We start from the raw sequence: 24,125 nt of genomic DNA, 5'->3' as shown, positions 1-24,125 counted from the left end.
AGACCTACAAAATAACACTGGAGCGACTTACTTGCTTACTGACTCTGTGTAAAGCATTAGCAGTGAGATAATTAGCAACGCACAGTATTCTCATTGCTTTTGCGACAAGAACAGAAACGCGACGGAGAAACCAGAAAAAAAATTATTGTAGTTGGACAAAACGCCACAAGATGTCGCTAGTGGCTCCGCGGCTACTGCTGCAGCCATCAACAGCCACAGAAACTAGGTATCCGCAAACATTAGGAAGTCTACAGACAAAATAAAGCTCTCTACTGCCGGGATCGTATTGCCTGGTGGACAGGTAACTGCTTCAGTGTTCCGACGTGCGTACGTGGGACTGGTATGCCTAAAGAACGCAGTGTTGCCCAATCTTAATATGAGTCAATAAAGCGTACATCACGTCACTTGCATATTACACATGAACACTGCTACAGGGTGCCAATGTTGTGGTTTCATTGCTTCCTTCGTCACTTCTCAACCTGCTACTTTACAAATGATCGGAGCGAAAATGTTTCAGCACGTCCAATGCTGCAGCTGCTCCAAGCCTCACGGAAAGCGTCGCCTCAGTTGGACGACGATGACAAGGTCTAAATCGCAGCCACCGGCGAGATTCGTGAACTGAATCGAGCTTTTCTGACTGATTTTTACACTCCTCCCAGCTCTTCGTCTATTGTCGCACTAGATAAGCAACATTGTTTGATGATTGAGGAAACAAGCACTCACAACGTTTAACACAGCAAACGAAACAGCAGCGCAGGCAACATGGCAGAAGCTGGCCAGTGATGTCACTGGCTCTCGCGGTCACCTGATAGTATTAGTTAACGAGCAGGCTGACTACGTCACGAGGCAACCGAGTGTTCATCGAAATCGAAACTGCCTCTGGTCGTAACAAATGAGCATATGATTAAACATTCGTCTCACACTGGGGCAAATGAGTTTCATTGCCGCTATTCACGAGTCAGTAGCCACTGATTACAAGCAAAAAACAGAGGTTCACAAATTTTCTGTCACCACTCCTTTAAGTATATTAACTCAAATTTGTAGTGTTTGCAACTGTCAAGCTCTCCTTCATATTACCTATTTTCACTTCCATCTGAAGCACGTTTGTGTTACTCCAACGTATTCATATCTGGCTGTTACCCTCGATTGTTTATTTATTTAAGTGTCTAAGCTACACATGCCTTGTTCTATCGCATGCACCGCACCCAAGTGTCTGGGAACCTTTCGGAATATTTTAGAATCTTCTGATAAACTTGAGCGCACAACAAGAACAGTAGAGTTTATTCTGGAAACAACGCGGCCATCACCGATGAGGCTGGAACCTTCGATGGAACATGTATAAATGCCGACGCACCTTACCGCAGATGAGATTACTGACGACAGTGCTTGCCACTATCAGTGTACAACGTTTATTGCTTGTACTTTAACTTTTCATGCCGTGGGCACAACTTCGCCCGAATAAAGTTTCATCTTCAACACACCGACTGCTGCCTTCTTCAATGTCACTAATACGTGACAATATGTTTGTCTTAAAGTAGTACTGACATGATTTTGAGGTACCCCAAAAGGGACATTTTTCATTTCCAGGATATGCACTATCAACGCTCTCCACACACCGAAGCCAGACAACACGTATAGAACATTCCACTTTCGTTTCAAAGTTTTCACCTATAATCAGCAAGCCAGCCCCACAGCAATGGACATTATTCGCAATGGACAAGGGGTACTCACACGAAAATTTTCAGTTGTTTATTTGCATCAAATGAAAGGCCAGGCCCTCAAGAGCCTAGAAAAGGTAGTGCTAAGCATGACTTCAACCTGAAAGAGTAACTAAAGTACGTTTTCAAAAGTTAGTTTCGATTCCTACTGTACCCTGATGTCACAACACGGTATGAGCTTATTGTCACATGCTCGCCCAACATATAGTGACGTTTCCACGGCCGCTCCGTACCGTGGCTCCGTTGTGACGCACAAGCGACCCTTTTGATTGTATTGGGGACGCGTAAGCGGCCATGTTTTGGTACCCGACATCACCACAGCTAGCCAGACTGCTGCGTGAAGTCACCAGAATTAGTACTGTAGCCTGACGTCAAGATACTGTAGCGTCTATGTCGGTAGGTGCACCATAGAAAAATTGACTTTAATATTAAAATAAAATAGCTTATCAGCATTTGCTGAGCTTCACACTTGCCCAGAGCAGTCTCTGCATACAGGAGAATTGTATGGCAGTGTAAACTCGCCTTTGAAAAAAGGTGTCAGTACCCCTTTAAATTCTGCGACCCGCATGCAGCCCAAATTGCAAAAATCGCTGTCGAAGTCGCAATTCACTCATCGGTCTACGTGAACCATGTGTGACTGACAGCAAATAACAGAGCAGGTGCTATTATTTTGCGAGTTGCAGTCTTCCCATGACGTCAGACTTGCGTTGACACGTCACTGCGAAGCCGTCCCCTCAATACCAAAACGAAAAGTACCTTTTCAAGGCAGCCGCATCAAAAATATATTCAATGCATTCCCAAGCACTATGACCCTGTTTTAACTCGAAATTGTTTTATGGCGGGGTTCACCAAGACTTCAGTGACATATTTCCGTCACGAAAATGATGTCAAAAAAATGCACACGATCAGATGGCAAAGAAAAACTTGGAAGAACAAAAGTTCCATCAACGGGAGTCGAACCCACGACCTCGCGGTCCACGACAACAGATGCCGGGCATACTATCCACTGCGCCACGGTCACACACACTGGAGGCTTTATAAGGGCGCCTTTTATATCTCACACTTTCCTCTCACAATGCTTGAAGAAGAACGGCTATTTGTAAAGTGCATATTGAAAGGGTTTGCAGCGCAAGCACGGTAGTGCTGAAGGAAAGGCGTAAAAGCGAGGAACAGAAAGTGTCGTCGGAAAGCGAGGAACGTAATGTGTATCCCTCTTTGCTTTCCAACCCCTTTCAATATGCTGTCACAGTGCTCTTGGTCGGTGGGGTGGTGCCACTGTCTCGGAGCGGTAAAGTAAAATAATACATCAAGACCGTGGCCCCACGATTAGCCTCTACAGCCATAGGTCGGCAAAAATTGTGCAGCTCACTCAGACTCACTCAGAAATATATTTTGCCTTTAGGACACACTCGGACTCAGACTCACCAAAATTTTCCTCATTCAGACTCAGTCGGACTCAGACTCACTTAAATTTTTCTCAACCGGACTCACTCGGACTCAAAGTCACCAAAATATTGCTCGCTCGGACTCACTCTGGTTCAGACTCACGGCTCGATCTGAGCCTGAGTGAGTCTGAGTCGACTCATGAGTCCATTAGTCCATAATTAACTTTTTCGACCACAGTGTCAATGCTCTTTAACATCAATATCTCGTATAACTGGTGTTCTCCTTGACGCGTTTTGATCTCATACCTTCAAATATGAGTTATCAATGGTTACAATACAGTAAGGACATTTTTATCGAAAGAGGTGACTCACACGAGATATTTTTATCAAGAACTTCCCACGAAAGATTTGACAGAGGCAGGTCAAGCCTCTGGCAAATGACAAACTACAGGTTGCCCTGTCCCTTTCTATGTCGTCCTTTGTGCGTGTTCGCTAGCAATATGGAAGCATACAAGACCCCCTCCCCTCTTCACTGCTAATTTCAAATTTCCACGCAGTTCTGAGAAAGCACCCCCCCCTCCTCCCTCTCCGCACCCTGCTTATGCACCACACCCCTGAAACACTGGCTTGCATGAATCTCATCTAGTCCTGCTTAGCAGCCCGATCTCAAAGCGCCTGCACCTGAAATTTGCAGTCAAAATCTGATAATTTTTTCCCGTACTATACAACAGCCATCAGCAGCTCCGAAGAGAGAGAGGAAAGGCCTGTGCATGAAGAGAGGGCACTAAAAAAAAGTGGCAACTTCACACTCCACTTGTAAACTCTCCTTGCCATGTGCGACTGGAAGAGTGGCTGAGGTGTTCATGGCAGCATCCGCTTTCCACTGTATGTGTTTTTTCACCAAGCACGAAGGGTAGTTCAGGACCTCTTTAATGATAAATCTACCAGGCGAATGGAAGCAAAGCAATCAGCAGTATCTTGGCTGGCGTGAACAAGCTACTGTGGCAACTTCCGAGGAAGCGAGGCCGTAGCCAAGTAGTATGAGAGTTGTGGCGGAGAAAACATGAATTGTGTCCCGTGTCATGGTCCATCAAGCAAATGGCATAGTATTAAAACAAATGGCAAATAATAAACATAGTGCAAAAGGCTGTAGCCTACTTTTGTGCTTAGATTATTTGCAGTGTGCCTACATAGAAATAGGGGTTCACCACAAAATAACATGGTACCCCGCTTATGACACACACCTCCTATCAGAGACAAGAACTACTCTCCGGTGAGAGTCTCTTCTAAAGGGGTTCAACTGTACATGCATGTCAGACAGGGTGTCCACCAAGTTCGCATTTTAGAACCCACTGACTACATCAGTTGAAGTTCGCCAAGAGTTGGAGGAAGCAAAAAAAAAAGAGAAAAAGTTATGCAATTTACGACAATTCAATATACGGTGGAACTTCACTTGAACGAACTTAAGGAGGCCCCAGGAAAAAGTTCGTTAAAGTGAAAGTTCGCTGAACTGAAATAGCTTTGTTGCAACTATTATCAGGAGCTAAAGAAAATGTCGGTTCTTGAAATGATATTTGAACCCTTTTATTTGCAATGCTGCTTAATTGAGTGTGAATATTTGCTTATTTAGCGTGTTTTGAAGAATGCAATAATCTTTTGCTGCACTTATGCACTTAGGACTGCCAGGGTCATGAATTCAGTCACTCTGTCCAAGCGCTCATAAACCATCTCCAGCACAACACTCTGCTGGGCAGCGAAGGACTTCACTTTTTCCAAGTACATCAGTGCTTCTTTAGCTGAAATTCTTGGTGCTTCCTCTACAAGGGTTACCTACTCCTCCTCCTCTTGTTCCTGAAGTAGGATGCTCACTACAATCTCTTCTGTAGACATAGTGGCGCATGTCTGAACGCGAGAGTCACAGGTGACATAGTCCTCAAAATGCAAAGTGCTGTCTGTACCTAGTCTTTCAGACAATGTCTGATGAATATGGCGTGAGAGACAATGAATGGTGTTGCAAAATATATGTTCGTATAACTGAAATGTGTTAACACTGGGTCCAATGACGCTTCGGCGGGGGATTTAATAAAAGTTTGTACAACTGAATAGTTCGTTTAACTGACGTTCATTCAAGTGGTATTTTACTGTACAATGGCACTGTTTAAATAAAAAAAAAAGCCTTACATAAAATGCAAAACAATGTTAGCAACAGCAATAAGTCAGGCACTTATAAAAAGTAATATTAGCAGCTTAGTCTGTCATATACAGTACCGCCTGGATATATTAAATCATTTCCTACACTCCGAACAGTTGAGACAGGACTGAGGAAAGCCTTTGGAAAAGTATAGCACTGTACTAGGTATATATCAAACTCCTGTTCACTTCTACATTTGATATAGTACAAGTGTACTTCTTTAACTGGCCTACGATCACTTCTTGCTTCATCAGAAATATTCACGCCAATGAAACAACCCTGTTTTGGCAGATGCTGCCAAACAGGGCACTGAATCTGAATTGTAGTACAAGCTATGGAGAAAAAAATTAACAAGGAGTATGTCTCGCACTGCAGGTATCTCGCGCGATTTTATTTAACTCCGAAATTTTCTTTAAAGGGACACTAAAGGCAAATGTTAAGTTGAAGTTGATTGCTGAAATAACGTTCCGGAAACCTCATAGTGCTTGTGTTGTGCCAAGGAAACGCTTATTTTGAAAGAAAATCACGTTTTAGTGGTCCGCACAGCGTTAGCGCACCTCAAATTGCCCTTCTGGAAAGGGCCTCCTGACGTAGCGTTTGCCTTGCCCAATGTTGCCTGCCTTTACTGCCTGACAGCCGACGCTGTGGTTTCTGCTCTGAAGGGCACATTATAATCCTTGCCCAAGTTGCGGTTGATCTCGTAATCCTCCGCACGAAAGTGCAGCGAGCACACACGCAGATTTCTTGGTTGTTTAGCACACTGTTGCAGAGGCAAGCCACTCGGCCACTTCGGCGTAGAGGTTTATTTGCGGCACCCACTGGAAAGTCACGTCGGTTTCTTTGCTGCAACTGCTGTTGCTCAAGTGGCGCACACCATTCACGCACCCGGCAACATAACAGGGTCATGGCATTTTGTCTAACTTTCCATTAGAGTGACTTTCACGGGCGTGAAAAGCACATGCAACAGTACACAATAAGGAATCTACCACTGAGACGTGAGCGGAGAGCAGCCCGGCAAAAACGGAACTTTTAAACCACCAGCGCCATTCTCCTTGGTAATGCCAAGTTCTTTTTTCCATGAATGAAACAGAAACGCACAAGCAGCATTTTATTACGTCTTGTAATGTACAGAATGTTATTTTTTTATTATAAGTAGTCTGAGTACTAACGATTAATTGTACTCTGGACTCTTGACATCGGGCTCATTCCAAAATGTCCCACTGGCGGCACGTATCGTGTCCAACATTTACCTTAATTTCTCATTTAGTAGAGCACTGCTGTTGATAATACTGACGTTTTAGGCATTCTCAAACATTCAATGTCACTCTGACATAAATTGTTATTTGCCTTTAGTGTCCCTCTAATAAGATTAACCACAAGACAGCCATGTAAGGTAGTGAAGAATAATAGCAGCAAGATAGCAATAATAGCAGCAAGTGTAGTGAAGCATAGTACCTGCGGAGATGGTTATCAAAAAGGGGATTGCCATGCCACTTCAAAAATGCAAAAGACATTTGTCAACATGGGGATTCTACACAAAAGGAGTGAATGCAAAATAAATAATAAGTATACTTTTATACACTTGAGGTGGCTTTTGAGAAACAGATTGGTAATATTCTGCTTCTCACAATCTCAAAAGACTGGCTGTGACGCGGAGTTTTGTACTTCGAATTACCACTGTGTCGAACTATTTCGTAATCCCCTTTGAGTTTGATATATCCTGGTTTTACTGCATATTACAGTAGACAGTCCTATAGTTATTACAAGGACAAGCATGGTGTCATGTGCGCACAGGCACACGAACAGATTCCACCTAATAACAGTGAACACTTGCAGTTGCAATGATGGCATGATGTAATTTCAACCAATATCACTATAAGGAAATCCATGTAATATCTATAAAGCAACAGTGAATGTACGAGAAAACTCACTTGGAGAGGCTCTACAAAATCCAACCAGTCAGATGCGTGTGTTGGCAATAGGCCCATTGATGAACATTTATAAAGAGCTAAGGCCAAACATGCCAGGTTACCAAAAAGATAAACTATTTTCTGAAGAATAGCTTGGCCTCCTTCAATCATCTTGAATGCTGCAGAGAGACAACATAATGCATATACTAAGGCTCACCAAAGAGTGTGCCACGTGTGACAATTTTAGGTGCGCATGCACGTGCACGCACACACACACACACACGCACACACGAGACTGCCTCCTGGCATATCAATCAAAAAGCATTCTGGGTACTCTTCTAGGTAATCTGATGTAATACAGCTAGAAACACTCAAATCACAAGAAAAGCACCTTGCTGTGTAAAATTTTCATTGAATCAATAACTCCTACACATAGGAACCCAACCTTGAATATGTCTGCAAAACAAAAGAGAACAAAAAAAAGGGGGGGGGGTGCCAAAAAAAAGAAAGTGCAAGCACTTTGGAACCTTTCATTTCATTATTGACAACAAGTCATATTATTGGCCCCTACAAGCACATCAGGGAAACAGAACATCAAAACAAGTTCACGGTTCTTTAATAGCTACAATGCATGCACCTGTGCACCCCTCACCACACACACACATATACATGACTTAAATTAGTCCTCCACATTGCTCTTGATCAGATATTACAGCTGATGCAACAGTTCTGTTTTACAGGCACAGATGTCCTTTTGAAGAGTCGAACAGCTTAAAAAAGCTGTGTGACTCAGTACTGACCAGAAGGGCGACAACATGATGGGTCACACAGCTGATTTTGCATGTCTCTTCCATTAATATTTGGCATACATGCTTGACAAACAGTACAGAAGAAAAATGGGGCAAAGCATGTATTAGCACTATAAGCTAAGGGGTTAGCCCAACACCAAGGGGTTAGCCCCAATTTGACATCTCAAATTATCAAACCTTGAAGCCTACACCCCACGCATGTGATTTTGGGCGTGACACAACAAGTTACACGACTGACATCACTGTCGCATACACTCATCCCCCGGCAAACCAAGCCATCTGGAAGTGATGGCTCAAGCAATGTACGGAGCGGCAGCTCTCCAGTGTAGCTGACATGAACGCAGCTACTGCATACCAGAAGAGGCTTGATGCATGTATAATAATAACTTAATGTGAACTGTTTTGTTGCACAGCGTAAGATTAAATATGCTTGAAGGTCTTGTACTAGATTTGTTTCTTTTTTATGTGCGCGAAAATTGTGTCATTCACTTATTCTGTGTACATAATGCTTGTGTGTGCACGAGATTGTCAGATTGCTCATGCACAGGCTGCTTCACAAATGGCGCTGAACTTGTAGCACTTGTAGACTTCGAGTCTGTAAATATGCCCCATTTAAGTGGTGACCTTAGTTCAATTCTTTTAACTGCACTCCGGAGTGCCGCAAGCTTCAAAGCAGTCGACGTAGTCCTATGAGACGCTCTAAAATTATAGATTTCGGCTTTTGCAGGGAAGATACCTGTTTCATAAATTCCACAGTGCACATTCATCCTTACTGGCATTGATGCGGCATTCGCTGAACATGTTCATTTCATTGCATTCACCATGGTTCCACTGCGGTGCGCATCAGTCTGAGCCCATTCACGGCTGTTTACAAGCACGCATGTGTGACGACTGACAGTGCACCACTAATGTATACCCTTTAACTGCGTCGTGCTATTGGCTAATCACTTGTAGGATTTCTAGCCCAGGAGCGACAAATTCTAGATTTGCAGAACCGAGCGATTAAGGGAAAGTGACTAAGTGTTCCATTGTGCCACAGCCCCTTTTGTTGCTCGTCACTTGCCATCTTCATTTCCAAATTCACATACATGGGGTTTAAGCTTGAAGCTGCATACAGAACATCAGTCGTCACTAAGGGAATATGCACACAACAATGTGGTTGCAATTTCACTATGATCTAGCATGGGGAAGAGCTGTTAGGGCAACAACATGGCATCCGTGAAATGTTCTGCGTGCAACATTTTACAACTTTGGTTTATGAAACGAGGTATTAGTTATGCATATTACACCTGTACGCTGTCTGAAAAGAAATACACTATCAGCAGGCATTTATAGGAGAAAAAGTAGTGGGAATAACTTACTTGACTGAATTGTTAAGAGAGCTTTGACAGGTCTCAAGAACAACATTCCCACCATCATGATCGGGAAGATTGAGATAGAATTTCCAGCCATGTACATAATGAAAAGGTTCATAGGCACCTGCTTCCATGGAGCCAAAGCTACATCCCAGGATTTCTGTATAGCACAAAGAACATTAATCAACAAAAATGTAAAGGTAAGAAAAATAAATGCAGTAACAGCACAGAAAATGTGAACTGCCAGTGCATAAGATGCCCTAGATGCATGTAAAAAAACTGAAGCTATACCAAGACTCATACACACACAAATTATGTGTATACAGGGTGCCCCAGCTATCTTTAGCCAGAGTTTAAAAATATGGCAACACACTCAATGACGACGCGACCAAATGGATGTTGCTGACTACTGCCTGGAGTAAGTCGGACAATTTTTTTGTGTTCTGATTAATTGCTTAATTATAAGGTCACATTAATTAACTAAGCTTCAAAGCAATGAAGCTGGGCAAAAGACTCCAACGAGAAATTTGTAGATCGGTCTGTAAAACGTTCGATTAGAAAGTTTCTAACTTTCTACCTATAAAGTAACAGTGTTCTTCTGCTTACTACAGATGCCCGTGAAATACAAGAAAATAACACGTGACATGGGCGCTTGCGCGCCAGTATGCGTGATGATTCTAGTGCTCCCTAACGTTCCGCATGCAAATGACCATAGCATTTGCCTGGATGTGCTGCTTCAACAGCGCAGAGACTACGGTGGTGGCTGTCCGACGAACATGTATTGCTAGCGGCAACACAAGCGATGACCACTGTGTCTGCTTATCGCTGTCATAAACCGGCGCGATGGAAGCATAACATTCGTATGCGGAATGTTAGGAAACACTAGAATCACGGCACGCATAGGCGCGCAAGCGGGCATGTCACGTGGTATTTTTTTGTATTTCGTGGGCATCTGTAGTAAGCAGAAAAATACTAATACTTAATGGAGAGAACGTTAGAAACTGTCTAATCGGACGTTTCGCGAACCAATGTACAAGTTTCTCACTGGAAGTTTTTGCCCAGCTTCGTTGCTTCAGAAGTTAGTTAATTAAGTGGCCTAATAAACAATTAATCAGAACACAAAAAATTGTCTGACGTACTCCAGGCAACAGTCAGCAACATGCATTTGATCACGTTGTCAGTGAGTGTGTGGGCATATTTTTAAACCCTGGCTAAAGATAGCTGGGACACCTCGTATATACAACTTTGGCCGTAAAGTTTCGAGATTGATTTATTTTCTTCTCTAGAAATGATTCCCCAAAACAAATCTTGGTGTGTATGTGTAGTGCCATCTTTTCGGGCTAACCTGAGCTATTTATGTTAATTGCTGTGGCAGCCGCTAGATGGCACTACATGTAGAAAAATATGTTGTCACAAGTCGTCTGCGCATTCTATTGTCAGTGAATGTGGAGAGATGGGCGTCCACCTCGAAAAGCGTGTAAACATAAAATTCTTTGTGAAGCTTGGCAAGACAGCCACACAGACGTATGAGGTCCTTCGTGACGTTTACGGCAAAAGACATTATCGCGGGCGCGAGTTTTTGAGTGGCACAAGAGGATCGTTTCGAGGAGAACGTCGGTGGAAGACGACACAAGGCAGGGGCACCCTGCAACCTCACGAAATGAAAATGTGGCTCCGATCAGGGAGATCGTACAGCAAGACCGGATGCTCTCGACATTAGTAAGACAACATGCCACCTGTAGCGAAGCGTTCGTAGTCGGTAATGGGTCGTCCTCTCGAGCGCTTTCTAGTGGGTTGCCTCCTCTCTGAGAGCACGCCCCTCGTGCAGAGAATCGGCCCCGCTTTGACTGTCGCCGTCGCCGAGTGCCGGCTAATAAACGTCTTGACAATTTGGTGGAGGTGCAACACTAGACAGAATTGCTCGCGGGTACCCTGCGTCTGTTAGACGACGAACCTGGTCGTCGAAACTACTTCGCAGCCGGTGAATGCATGATTTCTTTAGGGCATTGTCAAAAGATGTATAAACGATGCTACGCTTGACTAGCTTAGAATGCGAAGAATGAAACAACAGAACCAGTTTTTTAGCTCTTGGCTGGAAAGCCCAGCAGACGTGACGAGGTGAAAAATGAAGCCCTAAATCGAGGAAACGTAAAAAACTATCAACCGGAAGCTCGTGAGTCAAAACTAAAGGTGCCAAGCACTGACGAAAAAGTGCAAGTATATCAGAAGATTGCTTTTGCAAGTCTTCCTCGTCACAATCTAGAACAATTAAAAAGTCGTCCACGAATCTAAAAACACGTAACACCTGAGTGGGTGTCAGGCGCTGCTGCAACAGTCTGTCTGCGAGCAATTCTGTCTAGCGTTGCAGAAAAGATGCTAAAAGTGAAGAACCAAGGCGCTAACGCCAACCGTGCAGCAGCACAATTGTGCGGTACAAAGAATGCCTCCACTATTCCTTACGTACATTCCGTTTCGCACAACTTGAAGAAAGTGGCGGAAAGGGCGGGAGTAAAGGTGGTGTTTACCGCACCCGACAAGCTGGCAAAAATGTGTCGGGCGGTTAACGCAGAAAGTAAGACACCTGTGTGCACTAAGAAGCATCGCGACAGGTTTGTACAGTGCACCGATAATGTGGTTTACACAATCCCTTTGTCTTGCGGTGCGTCATACATAGGCCAAACAGGAAGATGCCTAAATGATAGATTAAACGAGCACAAGTACAACACAACGAAAGTGGTATCGGGGCACCTAGGTATCCATTGCAGAGACTGCGGTTGCGCACCTCGGTTTGAAAGCACTGGCGTCATGTACAAGTCAGCTGACAGGTTAACAAGGGAGGTTGTTGAAGCCCTAGAGATTAAAAAGCTCGGGGAATCTTGTGTCAGCATGCTTCTGTTTTGCTTTCAGAGAAGGATGTCAGATTTCTTTCAGGAACCGTTTTGCACGCACAGTAGGAGTGACCACGTGATACAGTGTCATAGCTTTTGTAACCTTCTTTCTTCTGTTTATTCATGTGAAGGCAGTATTTATTCTGTGCAGATACCGAATAAACTTTCAGTTGTTAGTGCGCCTTGTGTTACGTGTCCTTCTCCTTGTCTGGTCTGTTGTTTTCGCCGGCGCTTTTCTACTACGATTATGAACCAACTAGCCCAAAAGTACATTTTAACAACAAGACGCCGTTGATGACGTCAAGGCTCGCCGATCGACTGACTATACGGTGAAATTTAGCGAAAGCACCAGTGCGACTTGGACCTTCGAGACTGACTTCGTAAACAATCCATTTGGATATGTGTGTGACGTGTGTGAAAGACTGTGGCACATGAAAGACTAAGTAGTGTCATGCGTGAAACGTTGAGTTTAATGGCAGCGCCTGAGTGGGGTGAAACCGTGGCACGGGTTATAAAATAATCAGCTGAAACTTAGCTCACGCTACGTATATCCTGGCATAGCCGAGCTAAACCACTACAAATTTTTTGGATTGGTAATGGTAGAACACATAAATAGCTTTAAGGAGCCAGAGATTGCACAAAGCATGCATTGAGAATATTTACAGAACTGTAATGGCTCAAATATGACAACACATTGAAATCCTCAATGTCACACTGACAGACTAGTGCTGGGGTTGTGTGAACTTTAAAGAATAAAGTTTGGCCATAATTTCCTCTTCTAGTAGTGAACTTGTTACTGCAAAATTAACAAAAGAATAATGTAAAAAATATGTCGTCTATTTTAAGTGGCACCCCTTTAACATCAACAGTTTTAATCCTTTACTACTGCCTCTAACTGCACGACCATCTTGGGTATTATGAATTGTTAGGCTTTGAATTTTGCACTTTTCTGCCAACATTTAGTACACATACTTGAGCACATTCGAAGACAGTATAATTTCTTGCACTTTTCTTTCTTGTGGTTACTTTATTGGGAAAATCAAAAGTTTCCACCATAGACCACTGATTTAGTAACCATTGAAAATCACTCAGCTAGTCACATGATGAAACTCAAAATGAATTCCTTGCTATGGAGACTGCATTCATGATGGCAGAATGCAAAGACGCTGGTGTACAGTCGGCCACAAAATAATATGGACCGCGCAAGAGCATTGCGAAATTGCCGTCTGCTGTCGAGAGCATTGCTCTGGCCGCGCAATCGCCAGCGCAATGCTCTCAACAGCAGATGGCTCACCACTAGACGGTGCAGACGGCAATTTCGCCACACTCTCGCATGGTCCATATCATAATGTGGCTGACTGCACGTAGATTTAAGTACGCATTAAAGGAGCTTCAATGAGTAAAACTTGACACGCAGCCCTCCACTACAGTCTTTTCCAGCGATCAAAGTGTTGCTTTGCAAATGAGTCAACAAATTAAATTAAAAAATGAAATTCTGGCGTTTTACGCGCCAAAACGATATGATTACGAGGCACATCATAGTAGGGCACTCCTGATTAGTTTTTGCCCAGTGGGGTTCATAACATGTCCCTAAGTCTAAGTACACGGGTGTTTTTGAATTTTGCCTCAATCGCAATGCATCTGCCGTGGCAAGAAACCTAAGCTGTGTCACTGAGCTTAGCATTGCAACACCTCAGCGCTGCTAAGCTACCCCAGGTGAATCGGCAAATGATATGAATTTTTACATCAAATGATCTGTATGCAGCCATGCATGAAGTATTTTCCGTTGTGTTAGAACTAAGATGGTCTTCTTGGTAGTCCTTCACTGTGGTTTGGAGCAGTTTCAGTGCACTAAAAATGAAGGTGTGCACATACGACATTTTCATGCTGTCTTATGTTCACTACACAGTCGAGTGGCAGATATTAGCACTGAAAAGGTACTTTACCTTCACGATAAGGTTTGCTTCTGTCTCACGACTAGCTTCACTGTGCCCTTGTCCAAGGGATGAACTAAAGCCTGGAGGTGAAGCCAGCTCCGTCACTCTATCAGCTCGTCTGGGAGACAAAGCAGAAACATACCATTACAGTCAATAACAGTGTAACCCACGAAAGGTACAAAAGAAGGCGCTAAGCGTCAGATCGTATCCAAGGCTATGCAAAAAAGCGACACATTGGAATCGTTCATACTGCCAAGGCGACATCCACGTGCCCGCTACAATTTTTACGGTGCTGTTCGGGCAGTAATCATTCACACACAATTTCGTTGAACCATATTTGCGAGATAACACGCTTCATCGTTGATGAAGCGATAACACGCTTCATCAACGAGGCCTACGCAGCTCGTACATTTCGTGAAACAATGCTACGACACTACCGACAGAGACTGCAGACATGAAGATTGTCAAAGCCCAGACTACGCGCTGATACCTGGAGGTGAAATCATGATTGCATTTTTCTCAGGAACGCACAGGCGCGTTTTACGCTTGTACGAAGAACAAACGAACAACAGGCGCAGACGGCCGTAAAGAACAAGCCTCCTAGGTCTACAAATATTAAGAAGGAAAAGTTTTTTTTCTGCTTAAATACGCGGTCATGAAACTATTTCGCAACGTCATCAGCGAGCACAACTCCGCTGCACCTGTGCGGCGAGAAAGAAGCGGGGCAGCAAAAGTAGAGCAGATTGGACTAAATACGCTGAACATAACTTTACATTATCACCCCAAAGAACTATTGTAAGCAGCAACGTCCTTGTACTTACCTCTGAGAAAAAGCAAAGGACCATTTATGCCGCTTTGACGGAGCTCTGCTTCCTAAACTTGCAGCCATTTTAAGCTGATCACAACGTTGTGAGCCAGTGATTCACATATTGCGCTAAATGTTTCAACGTTTCACTTTTACAACGCAATTTATTTCACCTGCAATTATTTCATTGTTACAAGAATAAATACCCTTAATATTTTAAATCCAAAAATTATTCGATACTGCAGTTACTTTTTGTGTGAGTGTTTCAGTTTCGCTTTTGATTACTCTACCAAATCACGGTACCACCAGGTTCCAAGTGGGTTCCACTAAGCCTCTGTAGTACAGTACCACCGTGTACCAAATGGTCATGGAACGCAATGTTGATGACTCTTCTTCTTTTCGTGTCTGTTTTTTTTTTTTTTTTGGGGGGGGGGGGGGGGCGAGGGGGGAAATTTTGACGTACGAGCCACAAGAAGCCACAAATAATGGGAATAAAAATAAGAAAAAGAAAAAACGGAAAGAGGCCGCGTACGTGTGAAGCATTGCGTAGTATGTTGGCATGATTCCCGTGGTCGTTTTTTCCTCAGGTATGGTCACCATACCTCAGGGGCCTCCGGCCCAGAACCCCTTAATTAACGTATAGTCATGTGACTCACTTTAACCCATATATGCCCAAACTCAGAAAACAAAAAAAATGTTTTTTTTTTTCACAAGAAAGTGCACTTCTACCCTCAAAAGAAAGCACAAGTTTGTTATTTACTGCCAGGTAAACGCTATGTGCTGGTGGTAAGCCTTGAAACATTTCACGTGCACACCGACATTGCACTTCTTCCTAGCTCTCCATGATGTCTTAATTTTCATACAAAGCACGCGTTTGAAAACAATTCTTAGGCCAAACATGACACCAAGTGACTATTTTCAAACTGCTTTCCCTCATAACAAGAGACACACAATTAAAACCAGGAATAAGGGTCGTAATTCAGTTCTGTTGTTATCGGCTCGACTACTGAGTATATCCTAATAATTTCTGGCATATATAGTCTAAGACTTCACAATTCTGCCGGATTCGAAAGCGGGAAATAGTCCTTTGAGGCTGACGAATGGACCCCAACGAAACAATCGGAGAACCAGGTCTTATATAACATGCTTCGAATTAAAGGAAAAAAAAAAAAACAATTCCCAGAGCTAACCTATATATAATTAGTGACTGCAGTGACGCCCCAAGAATGTGCAGTGGACATCCAAATTCATTACGTGCATATTCAAAGGAATGTGATGAAAACGGGACATCGTCGGTATGCGCTGCGTTAATTTTACTGGCGTGACAAGTTAATGGGTTAATTTTATACAGAGTGTTTGCGATGGTGCACATTACGTGCACCGCACACAGATGAAATAGGCAGAACGCTCACACAGGATTGTGGAGGTGCTGTACATGTAGTCCCGTTGGCATGCGTGAGGAACGCAGAGCGGAAGCAATATATATATATATATATATATATATATATATATATATATATATATATATATATATATATATATATATATATATATATATATATATATATATATATATATATATATATAGCTGGGAATCTATGTCAACCGCAGTAGTATAGTTTTAGGATAGGAAAATACGCGTATTTCTGCAACCCATCAGGAAGCACGTGCTCAGCTCGTTGGGGGAAGAAGGGCGGGGAGTGAAAGAAGAGAATGGAAAGGAGAGCACCACCTTCTCGAGATGTATGGTACACACAACATCGAGCGCCAGCTCGGGGTACCCGTACCCAGTGGCGTAGGCAGACCTTTGTTTCTCGGGTAGCGGAAGGGGGGTCACGTCCTTGATCCAACGTGGGGGCCGGGCAGGTAAGTGTGGTCGAGTGTCATTTAGTGCTATATATCCCATGGAGGAAAAAAAATTAGAGGGAGGGGGGGGGGTACGTGCCCGGTGGGCCAACCCCTGGCTACGCCATTGCCCGTACCTCTATCCCCTTTAGAAAAAAAAAATTGAGGAGTCATTCCACTCTGTGAGTGTGGATGACCAGCGAAGCTGTTTAGGACACAGAGGTTACACAGAATTTTAAACAAAAGTACAAACTCATTTGTTTGGATCACGGTCCGCCGCGGTGGTATAGCGGTTACGGTGCTCGGCTACTGACCCGAAGGTCGCGGGTTCGATCCCGGCCGCGGCGGTCGCATTTTGATGGAGGCGAAATGGTAGAGGCCCGTGTACTTAGATTTAGGTGCACGTTAAAGAACACCAGGTGGTCGAAATTTCCGAAGCCCTTCCACTACGGCGTCTCTCATAATCAAATCGTGGTTTTAGGACGTAAAACCCCAGATATTATTATTATGTTTGGATCAGCATTGGGTGGCATGACGTGTTTTCTTTTATTTTTTTTTCTAGCACTAGCCAGCTTCTTCAGCGATCCCTTAAATGTCGAATCGCGCGGCCACCGAAACGCATGTTTGGCATCAAATTTTCGCAGAGCCGAAGTTTGCTTGATGTGTACGATTCTCCATGTTGGCTTTACATCTTGTCCTGCAGAGGGTATATACCACTACCCAGGCCCGTAGCCAGGGGGGGGGGGGCGCCCCTCCCCCCTTCTGAAATTTTTATGATACATCGTGTTTTACCGAAAATAAATAGTGAAAAAAGGTGTTTTTCTCAAATAGTCAAGGCTTTCAGCAAGTGTCGCCTCCCCCCGAAGAAAATTCCTGGCTACGGGCCTGCCACTACCACGAAAATCGACGAAGCCTTCATGGAAAGTGTAATCTATATATATATATATATATATATATATATATATATATATATATATATATATATATATATATATATATAGCACTGCGGCTACAACGCATTCACGCGCGTGGTTTAGATATATTCACTTTCTGCAAGCATGGGTGTGTAGATCAGCCGTAAAAAAAAATGAATAGGGTAGCCCAGTGGTCGAGACACTCGCCTTCGGATCGTGAGGGACCGGGTTCAAGTACAGCCCACCAGGAGATTAATTTTGGTTTATTCATTTATTTCTACGAGTTTTTCTTCGCATATGGTCAAGATATATTCCCTTTCTGCAAGCGTGGTTATGTAATACTAATTGACGTCCCCAAAAACCACGACATGATTGCGAGGGACGCCGTAGCAGAGGGCTCCGGATATTTTGACCACCTTGGGTTCTTTAACGTGCACCTAAATCTAAGTACACGGGCCTCAAGCATTTTCGCCTCCATCGACATTGCGGCTGCCATGGCCGGGATTCGATCCCGCTACCTCCGGGTCAGCAGTCGAGCACAAAAACCACTAGACCACCGTGGCGAATTCTAAAGGATATTTATAACGTAATCGACATGAGACCGGACTGGTTTTCCTGTATAACTCAATATGAAGAACTCTTCCTGCAATACTGAATTTTATGTTAACCTTCGAGTGTATCCCTAGTAATGCTTGTGCGCTTTTTTTTTATTGACATGATGTAAGGAGATGTTGGCGCACAAATAAGGCGCCGGCTACTCCTTAGCTCTTGGCTCCTTAGCTTGTGCACTTGTTGTCGCTATGTGATTCTAATTCTGCTTCATATACTATTAGTGTTTTTTCTTGTCAATGTGCATTCTAATATACATTCTAATAATACCATTAAAGAAAAGAAAATGCATGGGTGCTTAGACCAGCGGCACTCGTATTCACAGTTACGCGGCTTCCTGGGAATTTCCTGTCAGTGCACACGAAGAAATTCCACCAACGAGTCATATTTACAGCTTCGCTGTAATACACTTGACGGTCTTCCTGAATATTTGCCGACAAAGTATACCTCGCTTCAAATCGAGTCATGGGAACACCTCGATCGGGTGTTCCCATGACTCATACGTCGCCTAAATGAAAGCGCATACAGTTTTTAGAGACTTCGGAGAGTGGAGGCTACCTCTTACTTAAGAGTACAGCACAAACTCGCACGCTGGGGGACCTCTCTGAGTTTCTGCAAAGAAACCTCTCTCTCGCACACTGGGATTCGCGGTGTCGAAATGAGCACGTTTTATCAGCGCCTGCCCTAAACTGCGTCTCTCTTTCGCTTATGTAGGGATTTTTTCACGACGTTCGGCAGGCTAAACAAGATTGGGCACTTGTCTAAGGGAAACCGTCGTGAAACATTTTATTAAAGGGGTCATGAAGCACCCCTTGGGCTGATTGAAAAAACACATCCTGCGGAAAGCTGACACGGCTATGAACTGCTCTGCCAAATATTACAGTCGTGCGCGCCGCGTAATGGCCACAAGCGGAGCGCGAAGTTGCCGTTTCCCCAGGCACCCTCTTTTCAAACAGAGGCCGGTTCTCACTCTCGTCGGTGGGCGGGGCGTCTGTCCGCTGTACGTCGCAAGAGACATAGCATGCTTATTGGCCGATAGCCGACGTAAATCGAGAGCGGCGTTCGGATCACATGCGCTCCTTGCCGCGGGGTGCCGCCACTTGCCGGCGCCGCACTCCTCAGTACACGGTAGCCGCACTCGCGCAAGCGAATCACAGCGGGAGAGCGATCGCGTTTCATGACGCGCGCTGGCGTAACTTCTTTCCCCCATGCCATCCCTCCCTGTCTAGCTTCCAGTGCGCTCGTCGGCACGAGAAAAGAGAGAAAGCGCTGGGAGCGTGCGCCAAACCCCCGTAACTCCGCTGATTCTTGACGGATTCGAGAAATTTTTGCGGCAATCGATTCGGGAGGCAGTACACTCCGATACTGAGGCCATTAGATCATTACTTGGAAAAGTGGTTCATGACCCCTTTAAGTTTCTTTTTGCAAAATTAATTATTTTCCAGCGCATATATACTTCGTATTGACTGCAGTTTTATTCGATAGCTTTACGTCCTACTTTACGTCACTAGAAGTTTCTCGATTTTAGCTCGGAAAGTGGTGCTTTTGATGCTGATCAAAAAGTGCGGCCAACATTAGACAACAGGCGAAGTTCCATATGCTGGTATTATGCAATTAAACACGGTGGGCTTCCCACAGCAGGCTTCAGGCATACTGCTACACACTTTAGCATTCTAGTATTGGTAATATACGATTTATGTCCTATATGCGTTACATCACTGGGAGCTATCTTCCGCGATGTTATCTCGGAAGACGATGTTTTGATGCTGACCGCAAAATGTGGTCTAAAGAAATGCCGCTATACTTGCTGTAAAATGCTTCGCGTTTAAATATTCGCTGGCTGCTGCTTCCTCGCTGAGCTGTCATTGCAGTTAGAGCAGCGTATACAACGCAGCGCACATAGATACTCTCTGGATTACGTTCAAATCGATTGTACTTTTTTTTTTTTGCATCGATAAGTATTTCTCCCCAATATAAGGAAAGAACAGACGTCAAAACCATGGGTCATGCGAGAAGCTATATTCACTCAAAATGTCGCGTGAATCGGCTTCGTAAAACAGCAAATAATAATCCAAGCCAGTCGATAACTTTAAAGGTGCAGTGCACTAAATGTGATCTCCGAGATAAGGCCAAAGTGGCTAAGGATCATTATTTTAACGTAGCTCTACCGAATTTCCTTGCAAATAACCCTCGTAGGTTCTGGAAACACTTCGGTGGAAAGGTGGCAGTGGCACAACTATCTGCAGAAGAAAAGCAAGAGAAAGCTGATTCCCATAACGATTTTTTTTTCTGTCAGCTAGTATTCACAGATGAAAATAAAAATGTACCCTCGGTTAGTTCGCGCATTACCACGGGCATCGATGACGTAATCATTACAGGTGCCGGTATCATGAACCATGAACCTTCTGTTAAAAATGTATCCTAAGAAATCTAGGGGTCCCGATAACATACCGAACGAATTTCTTAAAAGGTGCGCGGATGGAGTAGCAAATACCTCGGACTAATTTTTATGAAGTCTTTCCAGCTCGCTAAATTACCGTCAGACTGCAAATTAGCTAAAATCATACCAATACATAAGACCGGAGATAAAGGCATGGTATGAAATTATAGGCCTGCATATTATACAAGTACATCGTGCAAACTACTAGAACATATTATTTTTCATTCTTGAAGGAGTACACCTTTTTTTTTTCTTCCAAGTAGCACGGATTTCGAAACGGTTTATCAACTACCACGCAATTGACCGAATTTGTACATGACCTTGCATATAGCCTCAATAACCACAGTCAAAAGATATGGTTCTATTAGATTTTTTTCAAAGGCATTTGATAATACATGCCATAACAAATTAATTGAAAAACTAAAAGCCGTCTTAAGTAACAGTCCACTGACCTGTTGGATCAAGGACTTTTTGATTAATTGAAAACACTTTGTATTCTTTGAAAACGCTACACCAAAAGCTGTTACTGTGTCATCAGGTGTACCCCACTGGTCAGTTCTTGGACCATTGTTAATTTTAGGTGCGAAGCGGCTTATGCGCTCGGGCTATCTCGGGCTGTCGGCGTCTCCTGTTGTCGTAGCCCGTCACGGCGTCACCCGTCACGGTCGAGTAAGTGGCAAATAAGACGGCGCGTTCACTCAGGAAAATCTCGCGAGAACGCGCGCTCGCCCCGCGAGAGACAGCGCCACGTGCGTTTCTCCGAGTGGCAAATAAAGCGGCGCGTTGGCTCAGAAAACGCTCTGTTTCTGCGATGGACGCTGTATGCGACGGGCGCTGGACGCTGTCTGCGACGCTGTCTGCATAGCAATGAGAAGACGCTGTCCTCTAATTGCTATTGACATGTCCCTATGGGAAACACCTGTGCTTCGCACATCCCCAGATTTCACTTTAGTGGTGCTGTATAGTATAGTATAGTATAGTATAGTATAGTATAGTATAGTATAGTATAGTATAGTATAGTATAGCAATGGGTAGGAAAGGGAAGTGAGGAGAAGGACAACGCCACAAGCCCCGTCGCTTCCTTAGTCTTCTCACTACTAGTGCGTAGCTGCCCCAATTTAAAAAAAAAATCTATATTAACGACATTGCAGCGAACATCGGTTCTATAACATTAAACTTTTTGCCGACGACTGTGTTACATACCAGGAAATTAATAGTCATACAGACCACTTTGCTCCGAGTGCTTCCCTTAACACAATATCAGAGTGGTGTGAGCTATGGTGGATGTCAATGAACGTAAAAGAATCCGCCGTGAAAAAGATCCCTCACACTTCGCTTACGCAGTCGACGGCACCGTGCTAATTCTAAAGTGAACGAACATAAATACTTAGGTGTCGCGCTTACCGCAGACCTTAAATGGTCCCAGTACATCGATAATTGAGATTGAGCACTAAGCAAGCTATTTTTTCTTAAAAGATGCCTGAAACTAGCTTCTTCTCCAATTAATCTGCTCGCCTATAAATGTCTTATTTATAAGACATTTATAAGGCCGATTTTAGAATACGCCATGGTGATTTGGTTCCCGCATGGAATGACTAACTTAAGAAAACTGGAAGCAGTACAAAGGAAAGCCATAAGATTTATAGATCACAGGTACAGGCGCACAGACTCGCCAAATAACCTTATAACCTCATCTAATCTATAAACGCTATCAGAAAGAGCAAAGGAAGCCCGCCTAAAAATTTTGTTTCAGATCCTTCATAACAGCTTCAAAATCAACGCGTCGAAATACATATCGTTTTCCGAATCTCGACCTACGCGTCAAAGGCATGCAAATAAACTAACTGAATATTCATGTAGTAATGAAACTTTTAAAAACCAATTTTTTTCCACTTGCCATTAGAGAATGGAATCAACTACACCCATCTATCACAAACACCAAATCGTTCTCGGAATTCGCAAATAAAATTGAAGGTACAAAGAACTAGTATTGTCCCAATCAAATGCCGCACCGCTTACTCCCATCCCCCTTGTCGGTTGCCTCCCCTTGGCACAACCAAGAACACATACAGGTTCATTCCTTATTTTCTTTGTTCCAAACACTTTGCATGGGATGTGATATGGCTGTTTTATTATCCAAATGGTGTGCAATCTTAGACAGTTACACTTGAGTAATGCAATAAATTTATGCAAGTTATTTGTATGTATTTATGTAACCACTGCTTGTTGTATTATATTACTGTAAACCCTCTCTTTCCCTACATTTCGTTTGCATATTTGATTGGTCTGCAAACATTTCATACATTGTACTGACTTTTTGTATTGCCCTCCTGCTACGCTCTCAGCTGAGAGCAGCAGTACTGGAAATAGATAAATAACCACTGATTGGAAAATGCACGCATGGCGTTGACTGGCACCTGCAGAATACCTTCGGTGATTCATAGCAATGGCTCATAACAATCGAACGATTCTAACCTGTGGCGCCCGTGAAAGCTATAGATATATAGCTCAAGGGGGGGGGGGGTGCCAAGAATGCCCGTATAGTTACTCAGTCGGACCTGTTCCGTCATTGCTTAAAGGGCAGGGTGATGACCACGCAGGTTTTTGAAGATAATGGCGGGTGGCATTGCAGTTAAGGACTCTTTTCTTCCCCCTGTTACCCACAGAAAGCCGGGGACCAAAGGCAGGCCGCTATAAGAAGCACGTCATCAGTTCATTCACTTTCATATTGATGAAAACTAAAAAGGACGATGCGCGGCAGAGCGCGTGGGCACGGGCGTGGGACAGCGCCGCTAGAAAAAGAAGTTGAGTTCGATCAATAAACCGTAACCGAAGGGGACGTCAGCCTCTCTGTCTTCTGTATAGTTTGTCCCGGGTTTCGGCATCAAACTATATAAAAGACAGAGAGACTGAAGTCCCCTTCGGTTACGGTTTATTGATCGAACTCAACTTCTTTTTCTAGCGGCGCTGTCCCACGCCCGTGCCCACGCGCTCTGCCGCGCATCGTCCTCTTCAGTTTTCATCAATATGGTGAGACTTGGGACCCCCTAATGGGGAACCCTGTGCACGAACCGCTGGCTCCTGTACAACCTCCCGGTCACGTAGTGCCGATGTTATGAGGTTCACCGAAAAAAAAAAAAGATTTAACTTTGTCATTCACATTTTTCTTTCCCTGGCTTCGCACTGTTTCGTGCGCACTATTCCTTTTATTGCGGTTTAGCGCACAGAAAGGAACCAGGACAAAAGTAGACACGCGGACACAGTGCACCTTTCTGTGCGCTAACTTCTCAACATGCAGTATGCCAACTAGCCTACCAGT

General features: G+C 43.9%; 1 protein-coding gene across 2 annotated transcripts in view; it reads right to left on the bottom strand.

Moving 5' to 3' along the window:
• Positions 1-15,160, bottom strand: part of LOC119375475 (ER membrane protein complex subunit 4) — a 32,354-nt gene extending 17,194 nt beyond the window's left edge. The window contains exons 1-5 of one of the 2 annotated variants that reach the window (XM_037645655.2): positions 15,015-15,160; positions 14,203-14,311; positions 9,375-9,528; positions 7,226-7,383; positions 1,732-1,830 (exon numbers count right to left, since the gene is read on the bottom strand). In XM_037645655.2, the coding sequence (XP_037501583.1) occupies positions 1,759-1,830; positions 7,226-7,383; positions 9,375-9,528; positions 14,203-14,311; positions 15,015-15,082 (561 nt within the window). In that variant the 5' untranslated portion in view covers positions 15,083-15,160 and the 3' untranslated portion in view covers positions 1,732-1,758. The remainder of the gene's footprint in view (positions 1-1,731; positions 1,831-7,225; positions 7,384-9,374; positions 9,529-14,202; positions 14,312-15,014) is intronic. The other variant, XM_037645663.2, reaches the window with a different exon arrangement.
• Between the last annotated feature and the right edge of the window lie 8,965 nt (positions 15,161-24,125).

The sequence above is a fragment of the Rhipicephalus sanguineus genome, chromosome 1, assembly GCF_013339695.2.
Source record: "Rhipicephalus sanguineus isolate Rsan-2018 chromosome 1, BIME_Rsan_1.4, whole genome shotgun sequence".
In the NCBI taxonomy this organism is placed as follows: domain Eukaryota; kingdom Metazoa; phylum Arthropoda; class Arachnida; order Ixodida; family Ixodidae; genus Rhipicephalus; species Rhipicephalus sanguineus.
Note: the sequence above shows the minus strand (reverse complement) of the source record. Positions and strands in the feature narration are given on the sequence as shown.